Source organism: Hordeum vulgare, chromosome 6H, assembly GCF_904849725.1.
Source record: "Hordeum vulgare subsp. vulgare chromosome 6H, MorexV3_pseudomolecules_assembly, whole genome shotgun sequence".
Taxonomy (NCBI): Eukaryota; Viridiplantae; Streptophyta; class Magnoliopsida; order Poales; family Poaceae; genus Hordeum; species Hordeum vulgare.
In genome coordinates this window covers 86,789,546-86,813,465 of record NC_058523.1, presented here as the reverse complement: position 1 = coordinate 86,813,465, position 23,920 = coordinate 86,789,546, and the positions used below count along the sequence as shown (strand labels likewise).

Here is a 23,920-nt window from a genome sequence, read left to right as displayed (position 1 = left end):
CGGAACTATAAAAGATCCGAAAATACAATTGTTTCTTTTCTTTAGGGGTATCATAATGACGGTATTCAGATGACTGTCGTACTCCCCTTGACAATCATATTCTTCATTAATGGATCACTTTAGATGCATAATGTGCATCACATCATCTAAAGTACAGAGGAGTCATGAAATACACTACAATGTATTTCATGTCTCTATCTCCCCCTCGAAATGTGGCAAGAACTTTTCTGCCACAATTTCGAAACCCATTCATAGCTCTTGTGAAATGAGGAAACTTCGATTATCTAGCTCATTCATCTTATCACTTCATGTAAAATGAAGTTATAAGTTAACTAGTATGGGAGTACTTTTTCCTCATTTCATTTCAGAAACTCAACAGAGTTCTTTATCATTGTCTCTTTTGCAAGTCACACTTGCATATCATTCTTGTCTTTAGGTTCGTCTGTTACTTTTATCCTTTCTGGATTTAGTGATTACATAATGACCGTTACACATAAAGTGTACGGTCGATAATAGGAGAGGTTAATAGCTACTCCATACTTTTCTCCCATAGTGGGACACATTAACCGCACATGAGTCATCATAACTTTCTCCTGTCATACAGGATAAGACCTTTGCCAAAATTTCTCCCGCCATACACGGATTGTTGACATAATATAATGTCAACTTTACCCGGTTACGCAGGCATTCTTCTCAGACTTTTCCCGCCATGCGGGTAATTCCCTTTAAGGGACATCATAAATGCCATAATTGGCTCTTTTGACTGCATCAAATTCAGAAATAAGTCTGAATTATCTTTGACACACATGTTTGATCCGACGTTGGTCAAATTAAACATGCATGTTGCTTGTTTCATTTCAATCATGTTGACTGAAAAAGGGAGACTCCATCATAGAGAGTACATGAAAGACATTCGTCAACCAAGACTCTCAATGATCTATCTCTTTTCTTTTCTTGAATTAATATCCAAGAGTTCTTTTCTTTTGAAGCCATTCTTTAGAGAGAATTTATTCCCTCAAGTTATGACCTTTCTTTTCAATCTTTCGGGTCACTAGTACCCAACATTCGCTTTCATGAGTGAAAGCTTGAATAACTTTTAGTCTGAGAAAACTTAGCCAATAGGCAACGGTAATGAGCATAAAAATAACCCTACGTTGGTCTGATTAAAATCATGCACATTAAACCTTTTAAAACTTTCTGAAATATTCTAAATCACCGTTGGGCAGAATTAGAATAAAACATCATCCTACTATATTAATTCCATATCACCGTTGGGCAGAAATGGAAATAATACATATAACTTATAAACAATGTGATGATAGTATTCTTATTGAACAACTTTAAGAAATAACAATCATCATCATTAACCATATGCGTTTCTTTATCTGTGCTCCAAAAATTGATCACTTTGATACAAAATTTATCAGAGATTTAAGCTTTAAACATAAGATGACTCATACAAATATAGTATTGTTATCATCAACGTTGGTCAGAAAACAACAATACCATATTTTAACTTTAAAACAAACTTCATTCTTTTGTCATAGCGAAAACTGTTTGAATCTTATTTCACCCACAAGGGAAAGACTTTGCTAATAACAGTTCTTCCAATTAAATTTTCCCGTTGGTTCCAATTTAATTGGAGGACTAAACCTTTTTTACTTTGCAGCGGAAAAACGTGAATATAAAAATTCATGTACCTTTACAGAAAAATATTCTGTTAAAATAAAAATTCATGAACTTTATTTTTCTTTTTATAAAATCCATGAACTTTTCTCTTTCTGAAAATATTTATTTTACTTTCAGAACCTTTTATTTTTCTTTGCAGAGAAAACATGTTACTATAACAGAAAAATATTCTGTCATAATTAAAATTCATGAACTTTATAATCCTTTTTAAAAAATTCATGAACTTTCTTTTCTGAAAAACTTTCTTTTATTTTCGGAACCTTTTATTTTTCTTTTCAGAAAAATCATCATTGCTTTTACAGAAATCTTGAACATTTTTTTTAATTCCTCTTTTCTGAACATATTCTCGTAGGAAAAATGCATAGAAAACCTATTTAAATCTGTCTAAAATAGACAGAAAATAAACTTGCTTAAAATTAAAAGAAAGTGGCTGGCTTGGGCCGGCCTGTAGCCTTTCTCCTTTCGGCCCGAGCGCCTTCGGGCGGCCTACCTCCCGCCGGCCTGGCGCGGCTAGCTGGGCCCCCTTGCGGCCCGATGCCTTCTTTCGGCCCAGTTTGGCCTGCTGGCGGCTAGGGTTTCAATCCTAGCCGCCCCTTTTGATCCGACGGCCCCCCGCGCTCATAGGCAGAACAAAAAGGGGAAGCCGGCTGGGAGGGGTAAACCCTAATTCATTTCCTCCCCCACAGCGCCGCTCGGTCTCTCCCCCTCCTGTCTCTCGAGCGAGACATGCCCCTGCAAGGCTCTCGCCGCGGTGGCCTAGCCTCCCTCGCGCGGCGGCTCTTCTGCCCCGCCGAGGAGCCCCGCGGCGACTACTTCTTGTGCGGCGGCTGCGGCGCCCCGCCGAGAGAGGCCCTGGGGTGGCCGCCGGCCGTGGCCGTGGCGGCTGAAAGCCCCACGCCGTGCGGCGCCGATCTCTTTTTCCTCTGGGCCGGTCCCTTGATTCCTAAGTGTCCCGTGGCAGGTGAGGTACCGGCCGCCGGTGGCAAGATCTGTCGATCTGCCGCCGCGTGTGCCTGCGGTCCTTCCTCCCGTGAGATGCTTCGGAGGTGAGGAGCCGGCCTCAGTCCGATCGGGCCTTCGGCCCCCTTTTCCACGTGCTCTTTCTCTAACCGTAGCGGCCGGAAACCGCACCATATGTGGCCCTCGGCCGTTCCTCGCGTGGTGGCAGCCACGCCCCACCGAGGATCCCCTCTTCCTTTGCGCAGCGACGGCCTCCTCCACTCCTCTTGCCGGTGCGCGCTCTCTCCTGAGGGAGAGTGCGCCGCCGTCAAGGGGGGTGTTGGAGTGCCAACCACGCCGCCGTGGTGTCAATTTGTCCGATACTCGGAATATAACTCCGTTGCCATCCCCCTCGCCGGTGGCGCGTCCGCCTTGCGATGGGCGCGCCGCCGTCGAGGGATTTGGTGATGAAGTCTTATGCCCCCCGTGGGTGCCTTTGATTTTCCTTGCATGTTCCCCTCATCCCGTGTCTTTTTGCCTTTTCGGATCCGATCCGATTTATTTCCTTGTTTTTCTTTTGGATCTTGGTCCATTCTTTGCCTCCGAGGAGGTAGTACCTTCGTCCGACGCCTCGGCTTGCCGATGCGCGTCGAGATCGAGAGGGTTGGCGCGGCCTTGCGACGGCGCTTCTTTGCCGGATGGAGATCCGGTGACTTTCTTTTTCTTTTGCTTTTCAGCTCAATCTTTGCCCTCTTCTAGGGTTCATATCGGGGAGGGGAAACTTTATCGCTTTCGGTATCTTCTTGCAACCGGAACAACATCTAAAGCCTCATGGCTCTGACACCATTGATTGATCCCGTGGATCTTAGGCTAGATGTGTTCGGATGAAGTAGTAGTTTAATTACCTTGTGATGAACTCGATGAGCTCCCTCCGGTCGTCCATCGTGAGGTGGCGACGACGGTGAGGAATGAGAGAGATCCAGTGGCGACGGTGATGGACTTTCCATGGCTTCAGTGCTACCATCTGGATCGGATTAGGGTTAGGAGTGGGGAACCAGTGGCGGCGGCGAACCTCGTAACCCGTGCCACGGTCCCCACCTCCTCTACATATAGCACTGCGCGACAGGGGCCCACCAGCCTTACTTGGGCTGGACGCCCCCGATCAGGGCGTGAGTCAAGGTCCAATGGGCCGTTGGGCCCATTGGGGAAAGAGATCAACCTAACAACACTAAGCTGCACCCATGACATGAAATAAGGAATCTTATAAATGGTGTTCAGTAGCTCTCATGTGCAAATAAAATCCCCTGTTAGATGATAACTAGTACCAGCACCGTGTGCAATCTTCAAGCAACAGAAAAACGAGGAGAACAAACACCAGCCAATGCCTTCCTTCACCGTTCCTCCAGTTGTGACGTTCGTGCTGCTGCTCATCTTGGCCTCTACTGCCACCGCATGCACCGAGCACGACAAGCATAGCCTGCTCGGGTTCCTGGCCGAGCTGTCGCGAGATGGCGGCCTTGCCATGTCATGGCGCGACAACGGGACAGACTGCTGCGAGTGGGAAGGCATCACCTGCAATGAAGACGGGGCCGTTACTAAGGTCTCCCTAGGATCTAAAGGACTTGAAGGGCGCATCTCTCCATCCCTGGCCGACCTCACTAGCCTGCTACATGTCAACCTCTCGTACAACTCCTTCTTTGGTGGCCTTCCACGGGAGCTCATGTCCTCTGGGAGTACCATCGTCCTCGACGTCAGCTTCAGCCGGCTCAATGGACCGCTGCCTGAACTGCCGTCTTTGGTTACCACCGACCGGCCTTTGCAGGTACTCAACATCTCAAGCAACCAGTTGGGCTCAGAATTTCCATCAGCCACATGGAAGATGATGAAGAATTTGATCGCCCTCAACGCCAGCAATAATAGCTTCACTGGGTACATGCCATCTTCTCTTTGCATTGGCTCACCATCTTTGACTTTGCTTGACCTCTGTTACAACCAATTGAGTGGTGACATTCCCACCACACTCGGTGATTGCTCCAAGCTCAAAGTGCTCAAGGTTGGCCATAACAACCTAAATGGGACTCTCCCTGTTGAAATCTTTCGCGCTACCTTGCTAGAGTACCTTTCCTTCCCCAACAATGGTTTACAAGGAGAGCTTGATGGAGCACAGATGGTCAAACTCAGTAATCTGCTTACCCTGGACCTTGGAGGGAACAATTTCAGTGGCAACATCCCAGAGTCCATAGGTCAGCTAAGGAGGCTGGAGGAGCTCCATTTGGGTAATAATAACATGTCTGGGAAGCTGCCATCAACTCTGAGCAACTGCAAAAATCTCAAAACCATTGATCTGAAGATCAACAACTTCAATGGAGATATAGGCAAGGTAAACTTTGCCACGCTGCAGAATCTAAAAAGTTTAGATCTCATGAGGAATAATCTAAGTGGCGTACTTCCAGAAAGTATTTACTCATGCAGCAATTTGACTGCACTGCGGTTGTCGGTCAACCATTTCCATGGTGAGATCTCCTTGAGAATAGGCAATCTGAAGCACCTGTCCTTCCTATCACTTGTTAGGAACTCCTTCACGAACATCACAAAAACTTTGCATGCCCTTAAGAGCTGTAGGAACATCAGCACCCTGCTTATTGGCAGAAACTTCATGAATGAGGCCATGCCACAAGATGAAGTCATTGACGGCTTCCAGAACCTTCAATATCTCTCTGTGCACGACTGTTCGTTGACTGGAAAGATACCTATTTGGTTGTCAAAGCTCACAAATCTGAAGATACTAGGCGTGTACAGCAATCAACTCACAGGACCAATGCCAAGCTGGATCAACTCTCTAAACCACCTCTTTCATTTGAATGTATCTAACAACAGTCTTACTGGGGAAATCATAATCACCTTGATGCAGATGCCAATGTTTAAATCAGATAAGGCTGGCATCTATTCGGAACAAGGCCTCCTTGACCTTGGTGTAATTACTTATGCTACAGATCTATCACCGCTTCAATACCGCATAGGCAGTACTTGGCCCAAAGTGTTGAATCTTGGTAAGAATAAATTCACGGGTGTGATCCCCCAAGAGATTGGTCATCTGAAAGCACTCCTTTACCTAAACTTGAGTTCCAACAATTTTTATGGAGAGATCCCACAAACGATCGGCAACCTCACTAACCTTCAGAGGCTAGATTTGTCCAATAACCATCTGACTGGTGAAATTCCTGCGTCATTGCAGACCCTTCACTTCCTTTCAGAGTTCAACATTTCTAACAACGACCTAGAAGGACCTATTCCAACAACAGGCCAGCTGAGTACATTTCAAGCTTCTACTTTTAATGGGAACCCAAAGCTATGCAGCTCTCTGCTTTTGAACCATTGTGATTTAGTTGAAGCACCTCCCATCTCCATCATCTCTGCAAAACAATGCAGCAATAAGGTCATCTTTGTAATTGCCTTTGGTGTGTTCTTTGCGGTAGGAGTGCTATATGACCAGTTAGTATTATTCAGATATTTTGGCTAAGCGGCTTAGCCCACTTCACTGTAATCTGATCAAGTATGCAATGGTCTGGTATCCAGACATGTTGTTCATATCTTTGTATCTACGTGCAATAGGTCTTACAAGTGTTTTTTTTACGTGCAAGGCAGGAGCTCTGCCGATTTCATTAAGGGAGAAAAAACAAATACAGAATGACCTGGTTTATAAGAGAAATTAAGCCAAAAACCACGACAACGTCAAAGAAAAGAAAGGAAAAAAAACGTCAATGACAATCCAAGCAAACCACCACCAACCCCAAACATATCCGCTTCCCGGAAAGGAAAAAAATGTATTATCTGAATCTTTAGAAATTAAATATTGTTGGCAAACCTAGCTGTATGTGCATATTATTAGCAGAATACATGTTTCTGAAAGAGTGCACATGCAAAGTAGTTTTTTTAACCATAGCTCTGTCTTTGCTTTCGTACCTTGATAACTGATCAATATGGAACATGGCCAGTGGCAGAGCCAGGAAAATGAAATGGGGAGGGCCAAACGTTGCTAAATCATCTTGGGGAGGGCCAGTTAATTAAAATACACTGGTTTAACAGCAAAAATATCAGTGTTTACAATAGTATCAGGCTTAAACCAGTGACATTAAGGGCGGCCAGGGCCCCTGCTGGCCCCCCCTCTGTCTCCGCCATTGAACATGGCTCACTGGATTTTTCATATATGATGAAATAACTGTAGAATTTTGGAAGATTCAACGGATGAAAGATTCCCAGAAGACGCCATTGCCTTCACATCAACTAGTACATGTCCACATGCAAAGCCCATTTGGCTACCATATTTTTTACAAAAAAGGGTTTCCCCCCGCTTTATATTATAAAGCACCCACCACAATGAGTACAACAGTTATGGAACGGAGGGAGTATAATTGTGGAACGAAGGGAGCATATGAGCAACTAAAATTCTGTTTACACATACTCGACCAGCAATATCATTTTTGACATGTTAGCCTCGATATTGTTGATATTAAAGACAACTCTAAAAGCATGTGATTTTGCACTCTATTTAACATGTCAACCTATTCAATCAATCATATTACAATCAGAACAAAAATTTAAGCCCAAATATATTAGCATCGCAGAACCAGGCCTTAATTACCATGTTTTACAAGGTCACGATCATGACCCGAGGATTTTGATTTCGCTGAGAGAGAGAGAGGGGGGGAGAGAGCTAAAGGTCAAACCGTATGAGACAACCAAAATGCATGCTCATGCAGCCGCTGTTGCAACCCCATCGACCCCCAGCAGTCCAGCCACGCCAAGTCTCTGCCAACAGACTGCATAGCTGTAGGGCCACGTACAACACCAAATTAACCAGGGCTCCAGGTCTCTAAGGCAACGCTTTCAAGAAAGCAAACGGATGAAGGTTTTTCACCTAGAGAGGAGTGGAGAAGTGAAGTCCTTAACAACGCCTCCAAGCAAGAGAACGACACCAAAAGGTGCCATCTCAACAACGCCACAAAGCAGGAGCATGATACACAAAGACATCTCAACGATGCCTCCAAGCAGAGGAACGGCGCCCAAAGGCGCCATCATCACTGGAACTGGTAACTGTCAAGACGAAGTTCTCACTCAGAGCACCACATTACGCCACCCATGGCGTGCTACATGCAGCACACATACTATCGCCGCCAAAAACCGCATCATCCAGAATCAGAGAGCCCACCCCAGAATCATTGTGTTTTTTATGGTGTTGTTCCTAACTTGGCTGCTGCCTTGCTGCTGGCGAAAAAGGAGGCACAACTTTGTGATACGGCAGGGGCTCAACGGCTTTCCCTCTTGAGCGTCATTGTGCCCAGGGCTTAGGCATGTTTGTGCTTGTTTTGCTCTCTCTTTTCTGGTGTGGGCGAGTTTTCATGTAAACTCTGTGGGGTGTGTGTGTTTGTGTACTCGGGGTATTTTTTTTAGAAAAGGAAGAACACCCCCGACCTCTACATCTGGACGATGCACGTAGCTAATTTATTAATTATTCATAAAAATCTTACAAAATAATACATCAGTAAGTCTGAAGCCACCATCTTGATAACATCTGTCGCTACTCCTATCCATTTGATGAAGGGGTGCTGATAGTCCGAACCGAATACCAAACAGACCACGCAGCAAAGCCTAACATCTAAAACCGGAGGCCCCAACCAAGCCACATTGCCGGGTCTGGGGCACACTCTCATAGGCGGCCGCCGCCGTCTTCCACCGATCCATCTTCAGGGCAGTTACTGACACATCGACCTTGTCAGACCTACCGTCGAAGTCACCACGACGCCTGACAGCGGCATCTTCATGCGCGAGTCCGCCTACATGCATCGGACGCCGAGACTCCACAGCGCCACGCCGCCAAGATGCGACGTCGTCAATGCCGTGTGCTCAGGGTTATCTACCCTTTTCCTCTTCTCTAATATAATGATATACGCTGATCTCCTATGTTCAAGAAAAGAAATAAAGAATCCTCTCCATGCAGGATGAAAAGGCTCACCAACATTCATCGTGGAGCCACGACATGGCATTGTTGACGGTGTGTGGGCCCAGCTCGACCGGGAGCCTCCACGACATGCCCTGGGCAGGATAGGCGAAGCTTGCCACAGTAAGAGATCTGGATGGTGAAGCCCACTGCATGGCTCTCCCGTTGGCCCGGCTGCCCGGCCCGTGCCGCCTATAGACTTCAAAACGCACCCAACGGTCAAACAAAGGCGCCCTATGCCGAATCTAGGTGGGCAAGGCCCTTCCCGCGCCATGTCAGGACAAACTTGGCCCAGCGCTCAGGCCAACAAACGATCTCCACCTGTAGGGAAGCACCACCCGGCAGAGGAAGAAGCGCCACCAGATGTTGTGAATAGTCGGGAGAGCGAAGGCCACCACCACCAGCGCCAAGGAATGCACCAACCATGCAAAGCAGCACAGGAAACAAAGTCCACCTTCAGCGCCCCGCCACCGCCGGTTCCAACGGGAAGGAGGGTATTTCTTTAGGTTTAGGGTTTGGCGCCCTATGTATTATGGGCTCGGCAAGGAAACTTGGAGGTTGTTGATGCAGTGTTGACGGGGAAACTGGACTTTGCCATGGTAGACGCCATATTGGAACAAGTGATCCTCCAGCCTGAAAATAGTGGGTCCAACCTATCCCACCGGCCAACGAATGAGCAATTTGGGGATCATGTTTGACACTCCCTCGGTCCCAAAATTATTGTCTTACATTTGTTTAGAAATAAATGTATCTAAATACTAATACATGACTAGATACATTCATATCTAGACAAATCAAAGACAAGAATTTTGGGACGGAGGAAGTACTTAGCAAAAAATATGTGGTTTTATAAATAAAAATATGGTAAACGTCTGGAACCGGAGTGCCGGCCGAACACTGGATCAGACGCTCCCCGCACGCGCGCCTCTGATAGCTTGCATCCACGTTGTAAAGAGCCACATCTGTTCCCCCATCCACCACATATTCGCCGATGTTTGTTGCTAGCTTTGGGTGGCCGGCTCCCGCATCAGTGTCTGCCGACAGGTCCCCATCGGTCCGCGGACGGATATGGTGTCCGATTTGGGGGTCGGGGTTAGAGATGCCCTATGTTTCAGGAGAGGTTTTTCTCCATGTCATAGAAGTTGTAGGGAAAGGGTGGACATAGGACTTGTGTAGGCACAGTGACCACGTAACAAATATCCCTGGATGATTTTTTCTACATGTAAGCACAGAAAGACACAACTAAAGCCTAACCTTTACAGCCAAGTTCACACCCATATGAACGACATGACAGAGTAAAACCACCCTGTTTTGGTCCAGAAGGGTAAATAAAATGGTATTATGTGTTCTAATTAGTTCTATGGTATGTTTGGACTGCGACCAAAGTGTACCCTACAATTTTTTTGCCATGATCAAAATGTTGGTCTTTGTTGGACTCGATGTTTGCCAATCCGTTGGCAAGCAAAGCCTCAACCAAAATTTTGGCTACCCAACTTGGTAGGGCAAATATGAGTACAAACCAAACAGGCCCTTACACCCACACTAGTTTTAGAAGAGGAGGAACTGTTTACACAGTTTGCAGATGAAAAGGGACACAAACAGCAGAATGACGATCCAAGCAAGCAGGAACAAATACTTGAGCTCCATAGTACAAAACGGGAAGAGAGTTCATATCCATGGGAAAGATCCCCCGCCCCCGCGGAATACAACAGAGAAAGTGAGTAGTGAAATCAGGAATGTATATCTCATGTGCAGACGTCCACATGCTGTTTTTTTTGTCCAAAAAGGAAAAGAAAAATAACAAGAGGAAAACCAGACATAGGGAGTTGAAGCTCAAAGCTTCTTTGACACAAAAGAACAGAGGAATAATCCATGGGCACTGTTTGTGCATCTGAAATACATGCATTAACGGATGAGGTATATGTGCCTTTGATTCTGCTTTTGTTCCAGGAACTTTCCCAAGGAAATGACATAAATAAGATTTCTGGGGACTAACAGGAAGCATGATAAAAAAACACAACCATAAAGCAGTTTCCAAACGGAAAATGATGGGTATTAATCATGGTATACAGCTGGCAGGAAATGACCTCACAGAATATCTCCCATGGACATGAAACACGTTTCAAAATTTAGGTTGGTACCCCCTGGGCCGTGGGTACCAATGCCAGCTGTCACTAACTCATGCCATAAACATGCGGTAGAGGAGACCACCACCTGTATCTATGCACTCTTGAGCAGTAATGCAATGAATAAGTCAGGCAGGATGACTAAAGTAGTAATTAACCTTACTATCTTCAGGCATTTACGCTTAAACATGAAACTTGGGTCAGTGAGATAATAGATTGATTTCTTGCTACTTGAAATTTTTGGAACAATCGGTAACTATTTAATCCATATAACTAAGTGACAGCTTTATAAACTAGTTTATAGGGTTTTATTATAGCTATAATGGACAGGTACAGATGTTGCTTTCCTATGCTAGTGTCGCTGTCTCTTTGTGCACCGACCAGCCGTGGCCCCGGGCACTAAGGTGTACCCATGACAATGGAATCTTATGAATGGTGTTCAGTACCTTTGATGTGCAAATAAATCCACTGCTAGATGATAGCTAGTACCAGCACTGCATACCTTCTTCAAGCAACAGCAAAACAAGAAGGGAGGAGGAAACACTAACCAATGTGCTCATTCAACATTCCTCCGATCGTGCTGCAGCTGTTCCTGCTGCTCTTCTTAGCCTCTCCCACCACTGCATGTACCGATGAGGAGAAGCGCAACCTCCTCCAGTTCCTCGCCGGGCTGTCGCGTGATGGTGGCCTCGCCACGTCCTGGCGTAACAATGGCACGGACTGCTGCAAGTGGGAAGGCATCTCCTGCAATGGAGATGGAGCCGTCACTGGGGTCTCCCTGGAGTCTAAAGGACTTGAAGGTCCCATCTCTCCGTTCCTCGCCAACCTCACCAGCCTGTTGTGTGTCAACCTCTCGCACAACTCGTTCTCCGGTGGTCTTCCAGCGGAGCTCATGTTCTCCAGAAGCATCATCGTCCTCGATGTCAGCTTCAGCCGGCTCAATGGACTGCTGCCCGAGCTTCCATCCTTGGTTACCACCGACCGGCCTCTGCAGGTACTCAACATCTCAAGCAACCAGTTCGGCTCAGAATTTCCATCAGCCACATGGAAGGTGATGAAGAATCTTATCGCGCTCAACGCTAGCAATAACAGCTTCACTGGGCACATACCGTCTTCTCTTTGCATTGGCTCCCCATCTTTGGCTTTGCTTGACCTCTGCTACAACCAATTGAGTGGCGACATCCCAAACACACTGGGTAATTGCTCCAAGCTCAAAGTGCTCAAGGCTGGCAACAACCACCTAACTGGGATTCTGCCTGTTGAAATCTTCCACACTACCTCGCTAGAGTACCTCTCCTTCCCCAACAATGGTGGTTTACAGGGAGAACTTAATGGAGCACACATAGTCAAACTCAGTAATCTGCTTACTCTTGATCTTGGGGGGAACAGTTTCAGTGGAACCATCCCAGAGTCCATAGGCCAGCTCAGGAACCTGGAGGAACTTCATTTGGGTAGCAATAACATGTCTGGGGAGCTGCCATCAACTATGAGCAACTGCACAAATCTCAAAACCATTGATCTGAAGATCAACAACCTCACTGGAGATCTAGGCAAGGTAAACTTCGCCACCCTACAGAATCTAAAAAGTTTAGATCTCATGAAGAATAATCTCGGTGGCATAATTCCAGAAAGCATTTACTCATGCAGCAATTTGACTGCATTGCGGCTGTCGGACAACCATTTCCATGGTGAGATTTCAACAAGAATAGGCAATCTGAAGCACTTGTCCTTCCTATCACTTACTGAAAACTCATTCACAAATATCACAAAAACTTTGCATGCCCTTCAGAGTTGTAGGAGCATCAGCATCCTGCTTATTGGCAAAAACTTCATGAATGAGGCTATGCCACCAGATGAAACCATTGACGGTTTCCAGAATCTTCAATATCTCTCCGTGCAACATTGTTCGTTGACTGGAAGGATACCTATTTGGTTATCAAAGCTCACAAATCTGAAGACCCTAGAATTATTCAACAACCGACTCACCGGACCAGTACCAGACTGGATCAACTCCCTAAACCACCTTTTCTATCTAGACGTATCTAACAACAGTCTCACTGGGGAAATCCCAGTCGCTTTGATGGAGATGCCAATGCTAAAATCAGACAAGCCTGCCATTTTTTGGGACCCAAGACTATTTGACCTTGATCTACTTATTTACGCTGTGGATCCATCAAAACTTCAATACCGCATAAACAGTGATTGGTGCAAACTGCTGAATCTCGGTAACAATAAATTCACAGGTATGATCCCACAAGAGATTGGTCAGCTGAAAGCACTCCTTTACCTGAACTTGAGTTCCAACAACTTCTATGGAGAGATCCCACAGTCGATCGGCAACCTCACTAACCTTCAGAGGTTAGATTTGTCTAATAACCATCTGACTGGTGAAATTCCTGCAGCATTGGAGATCCTTCACTTCCTTTCGGAGTTCAACATTTCTAACAACGACCTAGAAGGACCTGTTCCAACAACAGGCCAGCTAAGCACATTTCAAGCTTCTAGTTTTAATGGGAACCCAAAGTTGTGCGGCCCTATGCTTATTAACCATTGTAGTTCAGTTGAAGCAGCTCCCATCTCCATCATCTCTGCAAAAAAATGCAGCAGTAATGTCATTTTTGTGACAGCCTTTGGTGTGTTCTTTGGGGTAGGAGTGCTATATGACCAATTAATATTGTTTAGATATTTTGGCTAAGCGGCTAAAAGCCCACTTCAGTGTAATCTGATCCAGTATGCAACGGTCTAGTATCCAGATATGTTGTTCACATCTCTCTATCTACGTGCAATGGGTCTTAATAATGTATTAATTGACTATTATTGAGCAAACCAAATTGTATGCGAAATCACAACAAATATTTAAGTCCGCATATAGCATCATAGAATCAGGCCATAATTGCTGTGTTTTACAAGCTCGCAATTGACTTTAACTTTGCCACAGTATTGCCACTGTGAGGCACCGCCCGTTGCATAGATGCCTTGGCCGTCATGGGTCTGCCGCCTAGGCCAGGGAGAGAAGACAACTCTTCAACCCCCATGAGACAACAAAAATGGCACATCCAACACCATCCACAGATCAGGCGTGCACATGAAGCCCACTGCCAAAACACCATCGGCCTCCAGCAATCCAGCCGCTCCCTGTAAGCCTCTCTGCCAACAGACTGCAAAGCTGAAGACCACATACAACACCAAACCGAGGCTCCAGGTCTCCAAGGCAACACTTTCTATAAAGCAAACGGATGAAGGTTTTTCACCTGGAGAGTACGAGAAGTGGAGAAGTGAAGTCCTTAAGAATGCCTCCAAGCAAGAGAACGACGCCCCAAGGCGCCATCATCACTGGCACTGGTAAATGTGAAGACTGTTAGACTTAGAGATATTTGTGTTGTAATCTTAAACCACCTTCTCTATCGCTATCTCTATCTCTCCTATTCAAACTGTCTATTCTTATCTGCTGAATCCTAGCGATCTGCAGAGTCCTTGTAAACCACGGCAAGTCAACCCCAATCAATATATACTCGCGGCTCCTCCCTGGAGGAGTAGGAAAGCTTCCACGAAATCAACTCTTATATGGTATACAGAGCCAAACCTCTTCCCTATCGTCTAGCGACACAACCACAAAAACACCCATCGCCATGGCCTCCAGCTCGGCTGTTGTTGCCCTTAACCTAGGTGCTTCCCCAACCGAGAAACTCACAAGGGGGAATTACCTCCTTTGGAAGGCGCAAGTGATGCCAGCCCTGCGAGGTGCGCGGGTGACTGGCCTCCTTGATGGCAGCGACGCCACACCACCGAAGACGGTGGAGATCGCTCAAGCGGACAAAACTATCACAACAGAGCCGAACCCTCTGTATGGCCCATGGCTATCGAAGGATCAGCAGGTTCTGAGCTACCTGCTGAATTCGCTCTCGCAAGAAATTCTTGCACAGGTCGTCGGTAAGGAGAATACCTTCAATCTCTGGATTGCTCTCACGACATTGTTCGCCTCGCAGTCTCAATCCAGAATAACAAATCTAAGAATCGCTATCGCCAACACCAAGAAGGGCAGCATGTCAAGCCATGCTTTCATCGCCAAGATGAAGAGCCTCGGTGACGAACTAGCCCCGGCTGGGCGCCCTGTTAGCGATCCACAGATGGTTGACTGCATGCTTGCTGGTCTTGATCGGGACTATGACCCCGTCGTGGCAGCAGTCGGTGCCATCAAAAACTCCATCACTGTTGACGAACTCTTCTCTCAGATCTCTGCCTTTGATCAAAGGATGGAGATGTTGGGCGATGGACCAGCAGGGTTTCGTTCGTCAACTAACGCCATCTACAGAGGGTGAGGGCAGTCCCGCGGCAGTGGAGGCCGTGGGCGAAGTAACAGAGGGGGACGCGGTCATGGGAACCGCTCGTCTCCCTCTCCTGCTCAAGGCGGTGGCCACCAGCAACGTCCTCACCAGCAACCACAACATCAACAGCAAGAAGGAGACTACCCAGAGTGCCAAATCTGCTACAAGTTTCATCCCGGTGGGGCAAAATCCTGTTGGTGGCGCTATGAGGAAGATCAAGAAGAGAAGAAGAAGGCAAATCTCATCACCAATTCCTATGGGATTGACACAACCTGGTATGCAGATTCAGGAGCCACCGAACACATCACAGGGAAGCTCGACAAATTAACCATGCGAGAAAAGTACCATGGTGGTGATCAAATACACACAGCAAGTGGACCAGGTATGGATATTACTCATGTTGGTAACTCAATTGTTAAAACTCCCGTAAAAGATCTACATCTAAAAAATGTTCTTCATGTTCCCCATGCATCAAAGAATCTTGTGTCTGTTCATCGCTTTGCTCATCGCGAAGTGGCACAGTCGCCTGGGTCATCCTTCTTCAGTTATAGTTCAGCATGTTCTTAGTAGAAATAAACTTCCTTTTGAGTCTAGTGTAGAATCAATTTGTGATGCCTGTCAACAGGCTAAAAGTCATTAGTTGTCGTATCCCATCTCTACAAGTGTATCCACTACTCCATTGCAGCTTATTTTCTCAGATGTATGGGGACCAACTCCTACTTCAGTCGGTAGATTTTCCTATTATGTTAGCTTCATTGATGACTACAACAAGTTCACTTGGATTTATTTGCTAAAGAAGCGATCTGATGTATTCCAAGTATTTCTTAATTTCCAAAATCTGGTTGAACGTCAATTAGACTCAAAAATACTTGCTATGCAAACCGACTAGGGTGGTGAGTATGAGAAACTAAATCCCTTCTTCCAAGAAATTGGAATTTCACATCATGTGTCGTGTCCCCATGCTCACCAACAAAACAGTTCTGCTGAGCGGAAACATCGCCATGTTGTTGAAGTAGGACTGGCGTTGCTAGCAAATGCTTCCATGCCCCTTAAGTTTTGGCATGAATCTTTTCTCACAGCTACATATCTCATAAATATTCGTCCCAGCAAAGTCATCAACTTTGAAAACCCCATCACACGTCTTTTTGGTGTTAAACCAGACTACAAATCTCTCAGAGTCTTCAGTTGTGCATGTTGGCCGAACCTAAGGCCATACAACACACGCAAACTTGCGTTTCGTTCAAAAAGATGTGTGTTCCTAGGCTATAGTCCTATGCGTAAAGGGGTCAAGTGCCTTGATGTGCCCACAGGCAGAGTCTATATATCTCGAGATGTCGTCTTTGACGAGTCGGTGTTTCCTTTTGAATCCCTACATCCAAATGACGGTGCCCTTCTTCGTCAAGAAATTCTTCTTCTTCCATCCACACTTCAAGATTTTGATCACGGGGGAAACAATTGTGCTAACCAATATGACAATACTCCTGCTGGAACCAGCTCTTCTCTTGTACGTGTGCAGGTTCCTGGAGCAAATGGCGAACAGAACGATCAACATGATCAAAATATGGCCCAAGATGATGCTATATTTCATGTGCCAGAATAAGATGAAGAGGATATGGCAGCACCTGAAACTCCTGTACGCCAATCTTCCTTGGTCCATGCGCACAGATCGCCCTGGATCACGAGCCGGCTAGTCAGGGCTCGGCTGTAGCTGACGAGGTGGACACACCGATGGCTACTCAGTCTTCTGCATCAAGGTCTGAAACCTCTCCAGGATCTTCTTCGACAAACAGATCGGTTCACCCTCCTGTTCAATAGCGCCTTCAACCTGCCACATCAAGGGTTATGACTAGGTTGCAGAAAGGTATTAGAAATCTTAAGTTAAGAACGGATGGTACCATACCATATGGCATGTTGTGTATTTCAGGTGAACCAACAAGATTGGATGGTGCATTAAGAGATCAAAAGTGGAAGAAGGCCATGGATGAAGAGTATAGTGCACTCATGAAGAACAAGATCTGGCACTTGGTACCAAATCAGAGGGGAAAGGGTATCATTGACTGTAAATGGGTGTACAGAATCAAGAGAAAGGCAGATGGCTCCATTGACAGGTATAAGGCATGTCTTGTTGCTAAAGGTTTTAACCAGCGTTACGGTATTGATTATGAGGACACCTTTAGTCTGGTTGTAAAGGTTGCGACCATAAGACTTGTGCTAGCCATTGTTGTGTCCAAGGGATGGAGCTTAAGACAGCTAGATGTACATAACGCATTTTTGCATGGTGTTCTGGAAGAGGAGGTCTATATGAGGCAACCACCAGGTTATGAAAACAAGCAAAAACCCCATTATATATGCAAACTTGACAAGGCTCTTTATGGTTTAAAGCAAGCACCTAGAGCATGGTACTCCAGGTTAAGTGTGCAGCTGAAACACCTTGGTTTTACTGCATCAAAAGCTGGCACATCCCTCTTTATATATAACAAGGCAAATACTGTTATTTTTGTGCTCATATATGTTGATGATATTGTAGTTGCAAGTTCTTCAAAGAATGTTACTGATGCTCTTGCGTGACCTGAGTTTAGAATTTGCCTTAAAGGATCTTGGTGATTTAAACTTCTTTCTAGGCATTGAAGTTAAGAAGAGTCAAGATGGCATAGTGTTGAAACAGGAAAAATATGCCACTGAACTTTTGGCTCGGATGGGAATGAAGGACTGCAAACCTTCACCCACACCGTGATCCTCTTCAGAACAATTGTCAGCACATGAAGGGGATCCACTTAAAGAGGAAGAAAGCACTAAATATAGAAGTGTTGTTGGAGCCTTGCAATACTTAACCTTGACATGACCAAATATTTCATTTGTTGTTAACAAAGTTTGTCAATATCTACATGCTCCTACCTCTGTTCATTGGACAGTTGTTAAAAGGATTATAAGGTATGTTAAGCATACTGTAGGTTTGAGACTACACTTCAGAAGTTCCAATTCTACACTTGTTAGTGCCTTCTCTGATGCGGATTGGGCAGGCTACAGTGATGACAGAAAATCAATAGGAGGCTTTGATGTTTTCTTTGGTTCTAACCTTATTTCATGGAGTGCCAGAAAGCAAGCAATAGTGTCAAGGTCAAGCATTGAAGTTGAGTACAAGTCATTGGCAAATGTTGTTGCTGAAATTATTTGGCTTGAATCCTTGCTTGAGGAATTGGGTGTGAAGCAACATCGTACTTCGTGTTTATGGTGTGATAACTTGGGTGCTATTTATTTAAGTGTTAATCCTATTTTTCATGCTAGAACCAAGCACATTGACATAGACTTTCACTTTGTACGAGAAAGAGTTGCAGTGTTATGACCGGTACAACGTACCAACGGAGGAGGCCCAATGGGCAGGGTTAATTACGGGCTTAGCCCAAGTTATCTTACCTATCTTAGAGTCCAAGTTAGAGTCCAAGTTATCTAGGGTTTAGTAGAGGTTGTCCTCCTATATAAACACATGTACCCCTTCGATATTAAGCAGACAATAAACAGTATATTCTGTTGTCGTCTTCCTCAGGAGACGAGAGCCCCAAACCCTAACCGCCTCTCTCTCTCTCTCTCACGCAGCGACGGCGCCCAACCGCCGGCCCGGCGTCCCCAACCTCGCAGCCCGCACTTCCACCCCTACAACCTACGTCCAAGACCTGGTAGAACCCTAGCCTCTACCAATTTGGTATCAGGTAGCTTGGGTTCGATGAGTTTGTCGGACCTTCCCACCACCACCGCTGCCGCCACCACCGCCTTCCCCGCCACCTCGCAGCAGCCGCCGCCGCCGCACCACTCGCCGCCGCCGGCCGCCTCCGGTCCCACGGCCCTGGCGGCCGAACCCGCCCCCGTCCTCTCCCCGGCGGAGATGTCCTCGGCGATCCGCGACCTCAACCTGGCGGTCTCGAACCTCCGGACTTTCCTCCAGACTCCGTACGCAACCCCACCACCACCGCCTCCGCCGGCGGCGCCCTTCGTGCCACCGCCCCCGGCCACTGTCGCGCCCCAGGGTCTGCCGATCACCCAGGTCCGGTGGCCGCCGTCGCCGTCCCCGCTACCGACGTGGATTGACACGCCGACCTACACGACGGCGCCACTACAGCCGACGGTGTTGCAGCCACCCGCCCCCACCTTCGGGGGGTTTGGCAGGTACACCGATCCGTACGTCGGGAGCTCCGTGGTGCCGCAGCACTCTCCTTCCGCCGCGCTGGGTCGTCACGCGGGCACCTACGCGGTCTCGCCACACGTGCAGCAGCCACCCCGCTTCACCAAGCTGGAGTTCGCCACCTACGACGGCACCGTCGACCCCCTGAACTGGCTCAATCAGTGTGACCAGTTTTTCAAGGGGCAGTGGACCATGGCGTCCGACCGCACGTGGATCGCCTCCTACCACCTCCGTGGCGCCGCCCAGACTTGGTACTACGCCCTCGAGCAGGACGAGGGCGGGATGCCTCCGTGGGAGCGCTTTCGCGACCTGTGTCTCCTCCGGTTCGGCCCCCCCATACGTGGGAGCCGCTTGGCCGAGCTCGGTCGCCTTCCCTTCACCACCTCGGTGCAGGACTTCGCCGACCGCTTCCAGACGTTGGCCTGCCATGCGCCTGACATCACGGCTCGCCAACGCGCTGAGCTCTTCGTCGGCGGCCTTCCCGACCACATCCGCATCGACGTCGAGATGCGCGCCCCCAGGACCTGCAAACGGCCATGTATTACGCACGCGCGTACGAGCAGCGCGCCAACGCCCTGCAGCAGGCGTTCCCGGGCCGCGGCACACGTCCCCCGACCCGCCCCGCCCCGGCGGCCGCCACCCCGACACACCCCGCCCTGCCGGCCGCTACTGCGGCTGCCCCCGCGCCGACATGCACCTTCCGGCGCTTGACGTCGGCCAAGCAGCTCGAGCGGCGCCGCAAGGGCCTGTGCTTCAACTACGACGAGCCGTATGCGCCGGGTCATACGTGCGCCCGCCTGTTCTACTTGGAGACTGTCGACGACGTGGAGGTGGAGGCCCTCGCCGCGGAGCTCGACGCCACCACACTCTCCGAGGCCGGCATCACGACCTACGGGCCGGTCGACGCGACCGCCTTCGTCGTCTCCCTTCATGCCATGGCTGGCATCAAGACGGCAAAGACGATGCTGCTTCCAGTGACGATCAACGGGGAGCGTCTCACCGCGCTCGTGGACACGGGTTCGACGCACAACTTCCTGTCCGGGGACGCCATGCGCCGCCTCGCACTCCAACCGGCGGGCTCGGAGAAGTTCAGCGTCACCGTCGCCAACGGGGACCGCCTTGCTTGCCAGGGGGTGGCGCGGCAGGTTCCCGTCCTCATCGGCGACGAGCCATTCTCCATCGACTGCGTCAGCATCGACCTGGGCTGCTACGACTTCATCCTCGGCATCGACTTCCTGTCCACTCTCGGCCCCATCCTTTGGGACCTCGATGTGCAGTCCCTCATCTTCTGGCGCGAGGGCGGCCGTCGCGTTCAGTGGACAGGCATCGGCGGCTCCGGCGCCGTGACTCCACAGCTCCAGTTGATGGCGGCCGCACTGGACGAGGCGCATCCCCTCCTGGCCGACCTCCTGCAGCAGCACAGCGACATCTTCGACGAGCCACAGGGCCTCCCTCCCGCGCGGCCCTGTGACCACCGCATCCACCTGCTGCCGGACACGGCACCTATAGCCGTGCGTCCGTACCGGTACCCTCAGCTGCAGAAAGACGAGCTCGAGCGTCAGGTGGCGGTCATGCTCGCGCAGGGCCTCATCCGGATTTCGACATCGCCGTTCTCCGCCCCGGTGCTCCTTGTGCGCAAGCCCGACGGCACATGGCGCTTCTGCATCGACTACCGCGCCCTCAACGCCCTGACGTCCAAGGACAAGTTCCCCATCCCCGCCGTGGATGAGCTCTTGGACGAGCTACACGGAGCGCGCTTCTTCACCACGCTCGACCTTCGCTCGGGCTACCATCAGGTGCGCATGCACCCTGACGACATCGAGAAGACGGCGTTCCGCACTCACCATGGCCACTTCGAGTTCCTGGTGATGTCGTTCGGCCTCTCCAACGCGTCGGCGACCTTACAGGCCCTGATGAACGACGTGCTCAGTCCATACTTGCGCCCCTTTGTGCTTGTTTTCTTTGATGACATTCTCATCTACAGTGCATCTTGGGCGGAGCACCTACAACACGTGGCCATCATCTTCAACGAGCTTCGAGCGCATCGTCGTCACCTCAAGCGCTCGAAGTGCTCGTTCGGCACGACCTCCGTCGCGTACCTGGGGCATGTCATCTCGGTGGACGGGGTAGCGATGGACGCGGACAAGGTCGTCGCCGTCGCCGCGTGGCCGATCCCGTGGTCACCGCGGGCGCTCCGCGGCTTCTTGGGCCTCGCCGGCTACTACCGGAAGTACATCCGGGACTTCGGCCTCATCGCCGCGCCACTGACGCGTCTCCTTCGACGCGACGCCTTCTCCTGGGACGAGGAGGCGACTACGGCATTCGAGGCTCTCCAGCGGGCGCTCACGACGGGACCCGTCCTCCAGATGCCGGACTTTGATATGCCGTTCATGGTGGACTGCGACGCCTCTGGCATCGGCTTCGGCGCCGTCCTTCACCAGGGCAAAGGACCGCTCGCCTTCTTCAGCCAACCCTTCGTCGCTCGCCATCACAAGCTCGCGGCCTACGAGCGCGAGCTTATTGGGCTGGTTCAGGCGGTGCGCCACTGGCGGCCTTATCTTTGGGGCCGGTCATTCCGTGTGCGTACGGACCACTACAGCCTCAAGTTCTTGCTGGACCAGCGCCTCTCCACAGTTCCTCAACACCAGTGGATCAGCAAGCTCTTTGGCTTCGACTTCACCGTTGAGTATCGCCCCGGCCGTCTCAACACGGTCGCCGACGCCTTGTCCCGCCGCGACACTGAGGATGTCGCGGACGACGTCGCCATGGCTGGCACTATCATGTGCATTCGCTCCGGGCCATCTTTCGCCTTCATCGACGACATTCGCCGGGCAACTTCGACGGCCGTGGAAGCCCAGGGCCTGCGCCAGCGCCTTGACGCCGGCGAGCTGGACGCGCCCTGGCGCTTGGACGACGGGTTGCTCCTACATGGCCGCCGCATCTTCGTGCCCGACCATGGCGACCTTCGCCACCAGATCCTGACCTTGGCGCACTCTGCAGGGCACGAGGGCGTGCAGAAGACTCTCCATCGTCTCCGTGCTGATTTTTACATCCCCGGTGATGGCGCGATGGTCCGCGACTGGGTGCGGTCGTGCGTGACGTGCCAGCGGAACAAGACGGAGACAATACGACCCGCGGGTCTACTGCAGCCGCTGGACGTACCCTCCCAGGTGGTGGCAGATATTTCCATGGACTTCATCGAGGGCCTTCCCAAGGTGGGCGGCAAGTCCGTCATCCTCACGGTGGTTGACCGCTTCTCCAAGTACGCGCACTTCATCGCCCTGGGTCATCCATATACAGCCGCCTCCGTGGCGCGGGCCTTCTTCGACGGCATCGTCCGCCTCCACGGTTTTCCGTCGTCCATCGTCAGCGATCGTGATCCCGTGTTCACGGGACATGTCTGGCGGGATCTCTTTCGACTGGCGGGCGTGAAGCTCCGCATGAGCACGGCGTTCCACCCTCAGACAGACGGCCAATCTGAGGTGGTCAACAAGGTGATCGCCATGTACCTGCGTTGTGTTACTGGTGATCGTCCACGAGCTTGGGTGGACTGGTTGGCGTGGGCGGAGTACTGCTACAACACCTCCTATCACTCCACCCTGCGCACCACGCCTTTCGAGGTGGTCTACGGGCGCCCACCTCCGGCGATGCTCCCTTACGAGCCTGGGACGGCTCGGTCCGAGACGGCGGGCGACTTACTCCGCACCCGCGACGACATTCTGGCTGAGGCACGCCAGCGTCTTCTCCAAGCACAGCAACTGGCTCGGAAGTACTACGATGCTCATCATCGCGAGGCGGAGTTCGCGGTGGGCGATTGGATGTGGTTGCGCCTCCTCCACAGGACCACGCAGTCTCTGGACCCGCGCTCCAAGCGCAAATTGGGACCTCGCTACGCCAGTCCCTTTCGTGTGCTGGAGCGTGTCGGCACACTCGCATATCGCTTGGAGCTGCCAGCTGGTTCTCGCCTCCACGACGTCTTCCATGTCGGCTTACTGAAGGCCTACCGCGGGAACCCTCCTGCAACGACGCCGGCCCTTCCTCCTACTTCGGATGGCCGCCTCCTTCCAACTTCCGCACAGGTGGCAAAGGTGATGCAGGCGCAGCAGCGTCGCGGCGTCTGGCGTGTCTTGGTACAGTGGACCAGCCTGCCAGAGGAGGAAGCGACTTGGGAGAAGCTCGACGATTTCCGCCAGCAGTTTCCAGATGTTCAGCTCGAGGACGAGCTGTTTGAGAAGGCGGGGAGAGATGTTATGACCGGTACAACGTACCAACGGAGGAGGCCCAATGGGCAGGGTTAATTACGGGCTTAGCCCAAGTTATCTTACCTATCTTAGAGTCCAAGTTATATTAGAGTCCAAGTTATATTATAGTCCAAGTTAGAGTCCAAGTTATCTAGGGTTTAGTGGAGGTTGTCCTCCTATATAAAGACATGTACCCCTTCGATATTAAGCAGACAATAAACAGTATATTCTGTTGTCGTCTCCCTCAGGAGACGAGAGCCCCAAACCCTAGCCACCTCTCTCTCTCTCTCTCACGCCGCGACGGCGCCCAACCGCCGGCGCCGGCGTCCCCAACCTCGCAGCCCGCACTTCCACCCCTACAACCTACATCCAAGACCTGGTAGAACCCTAGCCTCTACCATGCAGAGAAGTAGTTGGAGATACGC

The 23,920-nt window shown here is 49.7% G+C and overlaps 1 protein-coding gene and 1 pseudogene across 1 annotated transcript; both read left to right on the top strand.

The window, feature by feature from the left end:
* The first annotated feature begins 3,923 nt into the window (after positions 1-3,923).
* Positions 3,924-6,198, top strand: LOC123404163 (tyrosine-sulfated glycopeptide receptor 1-like). The gene has a single exon (XM_045098081.1). The coding sequence runs from the start codon at positions 4,010-4,012 to the stop codon at positions 6,146-6,148; it is 2,139 nt and encodes a 712-aa protein (XP_044954016.1). The 5' UTR covers positions 3,924-4,009; the 3' UTR covers positions 6,149-6,198.
* A 4,430-nt stretch (positions 6,199-10,628) lies between these two features.
* Positions 10,629-13,566, top strand: LOC123403864 (annotated as a pseudogene).
* The last annotated feature ends 10,354 nt before the right edge of the window (positions 13,567-23,920 follow it).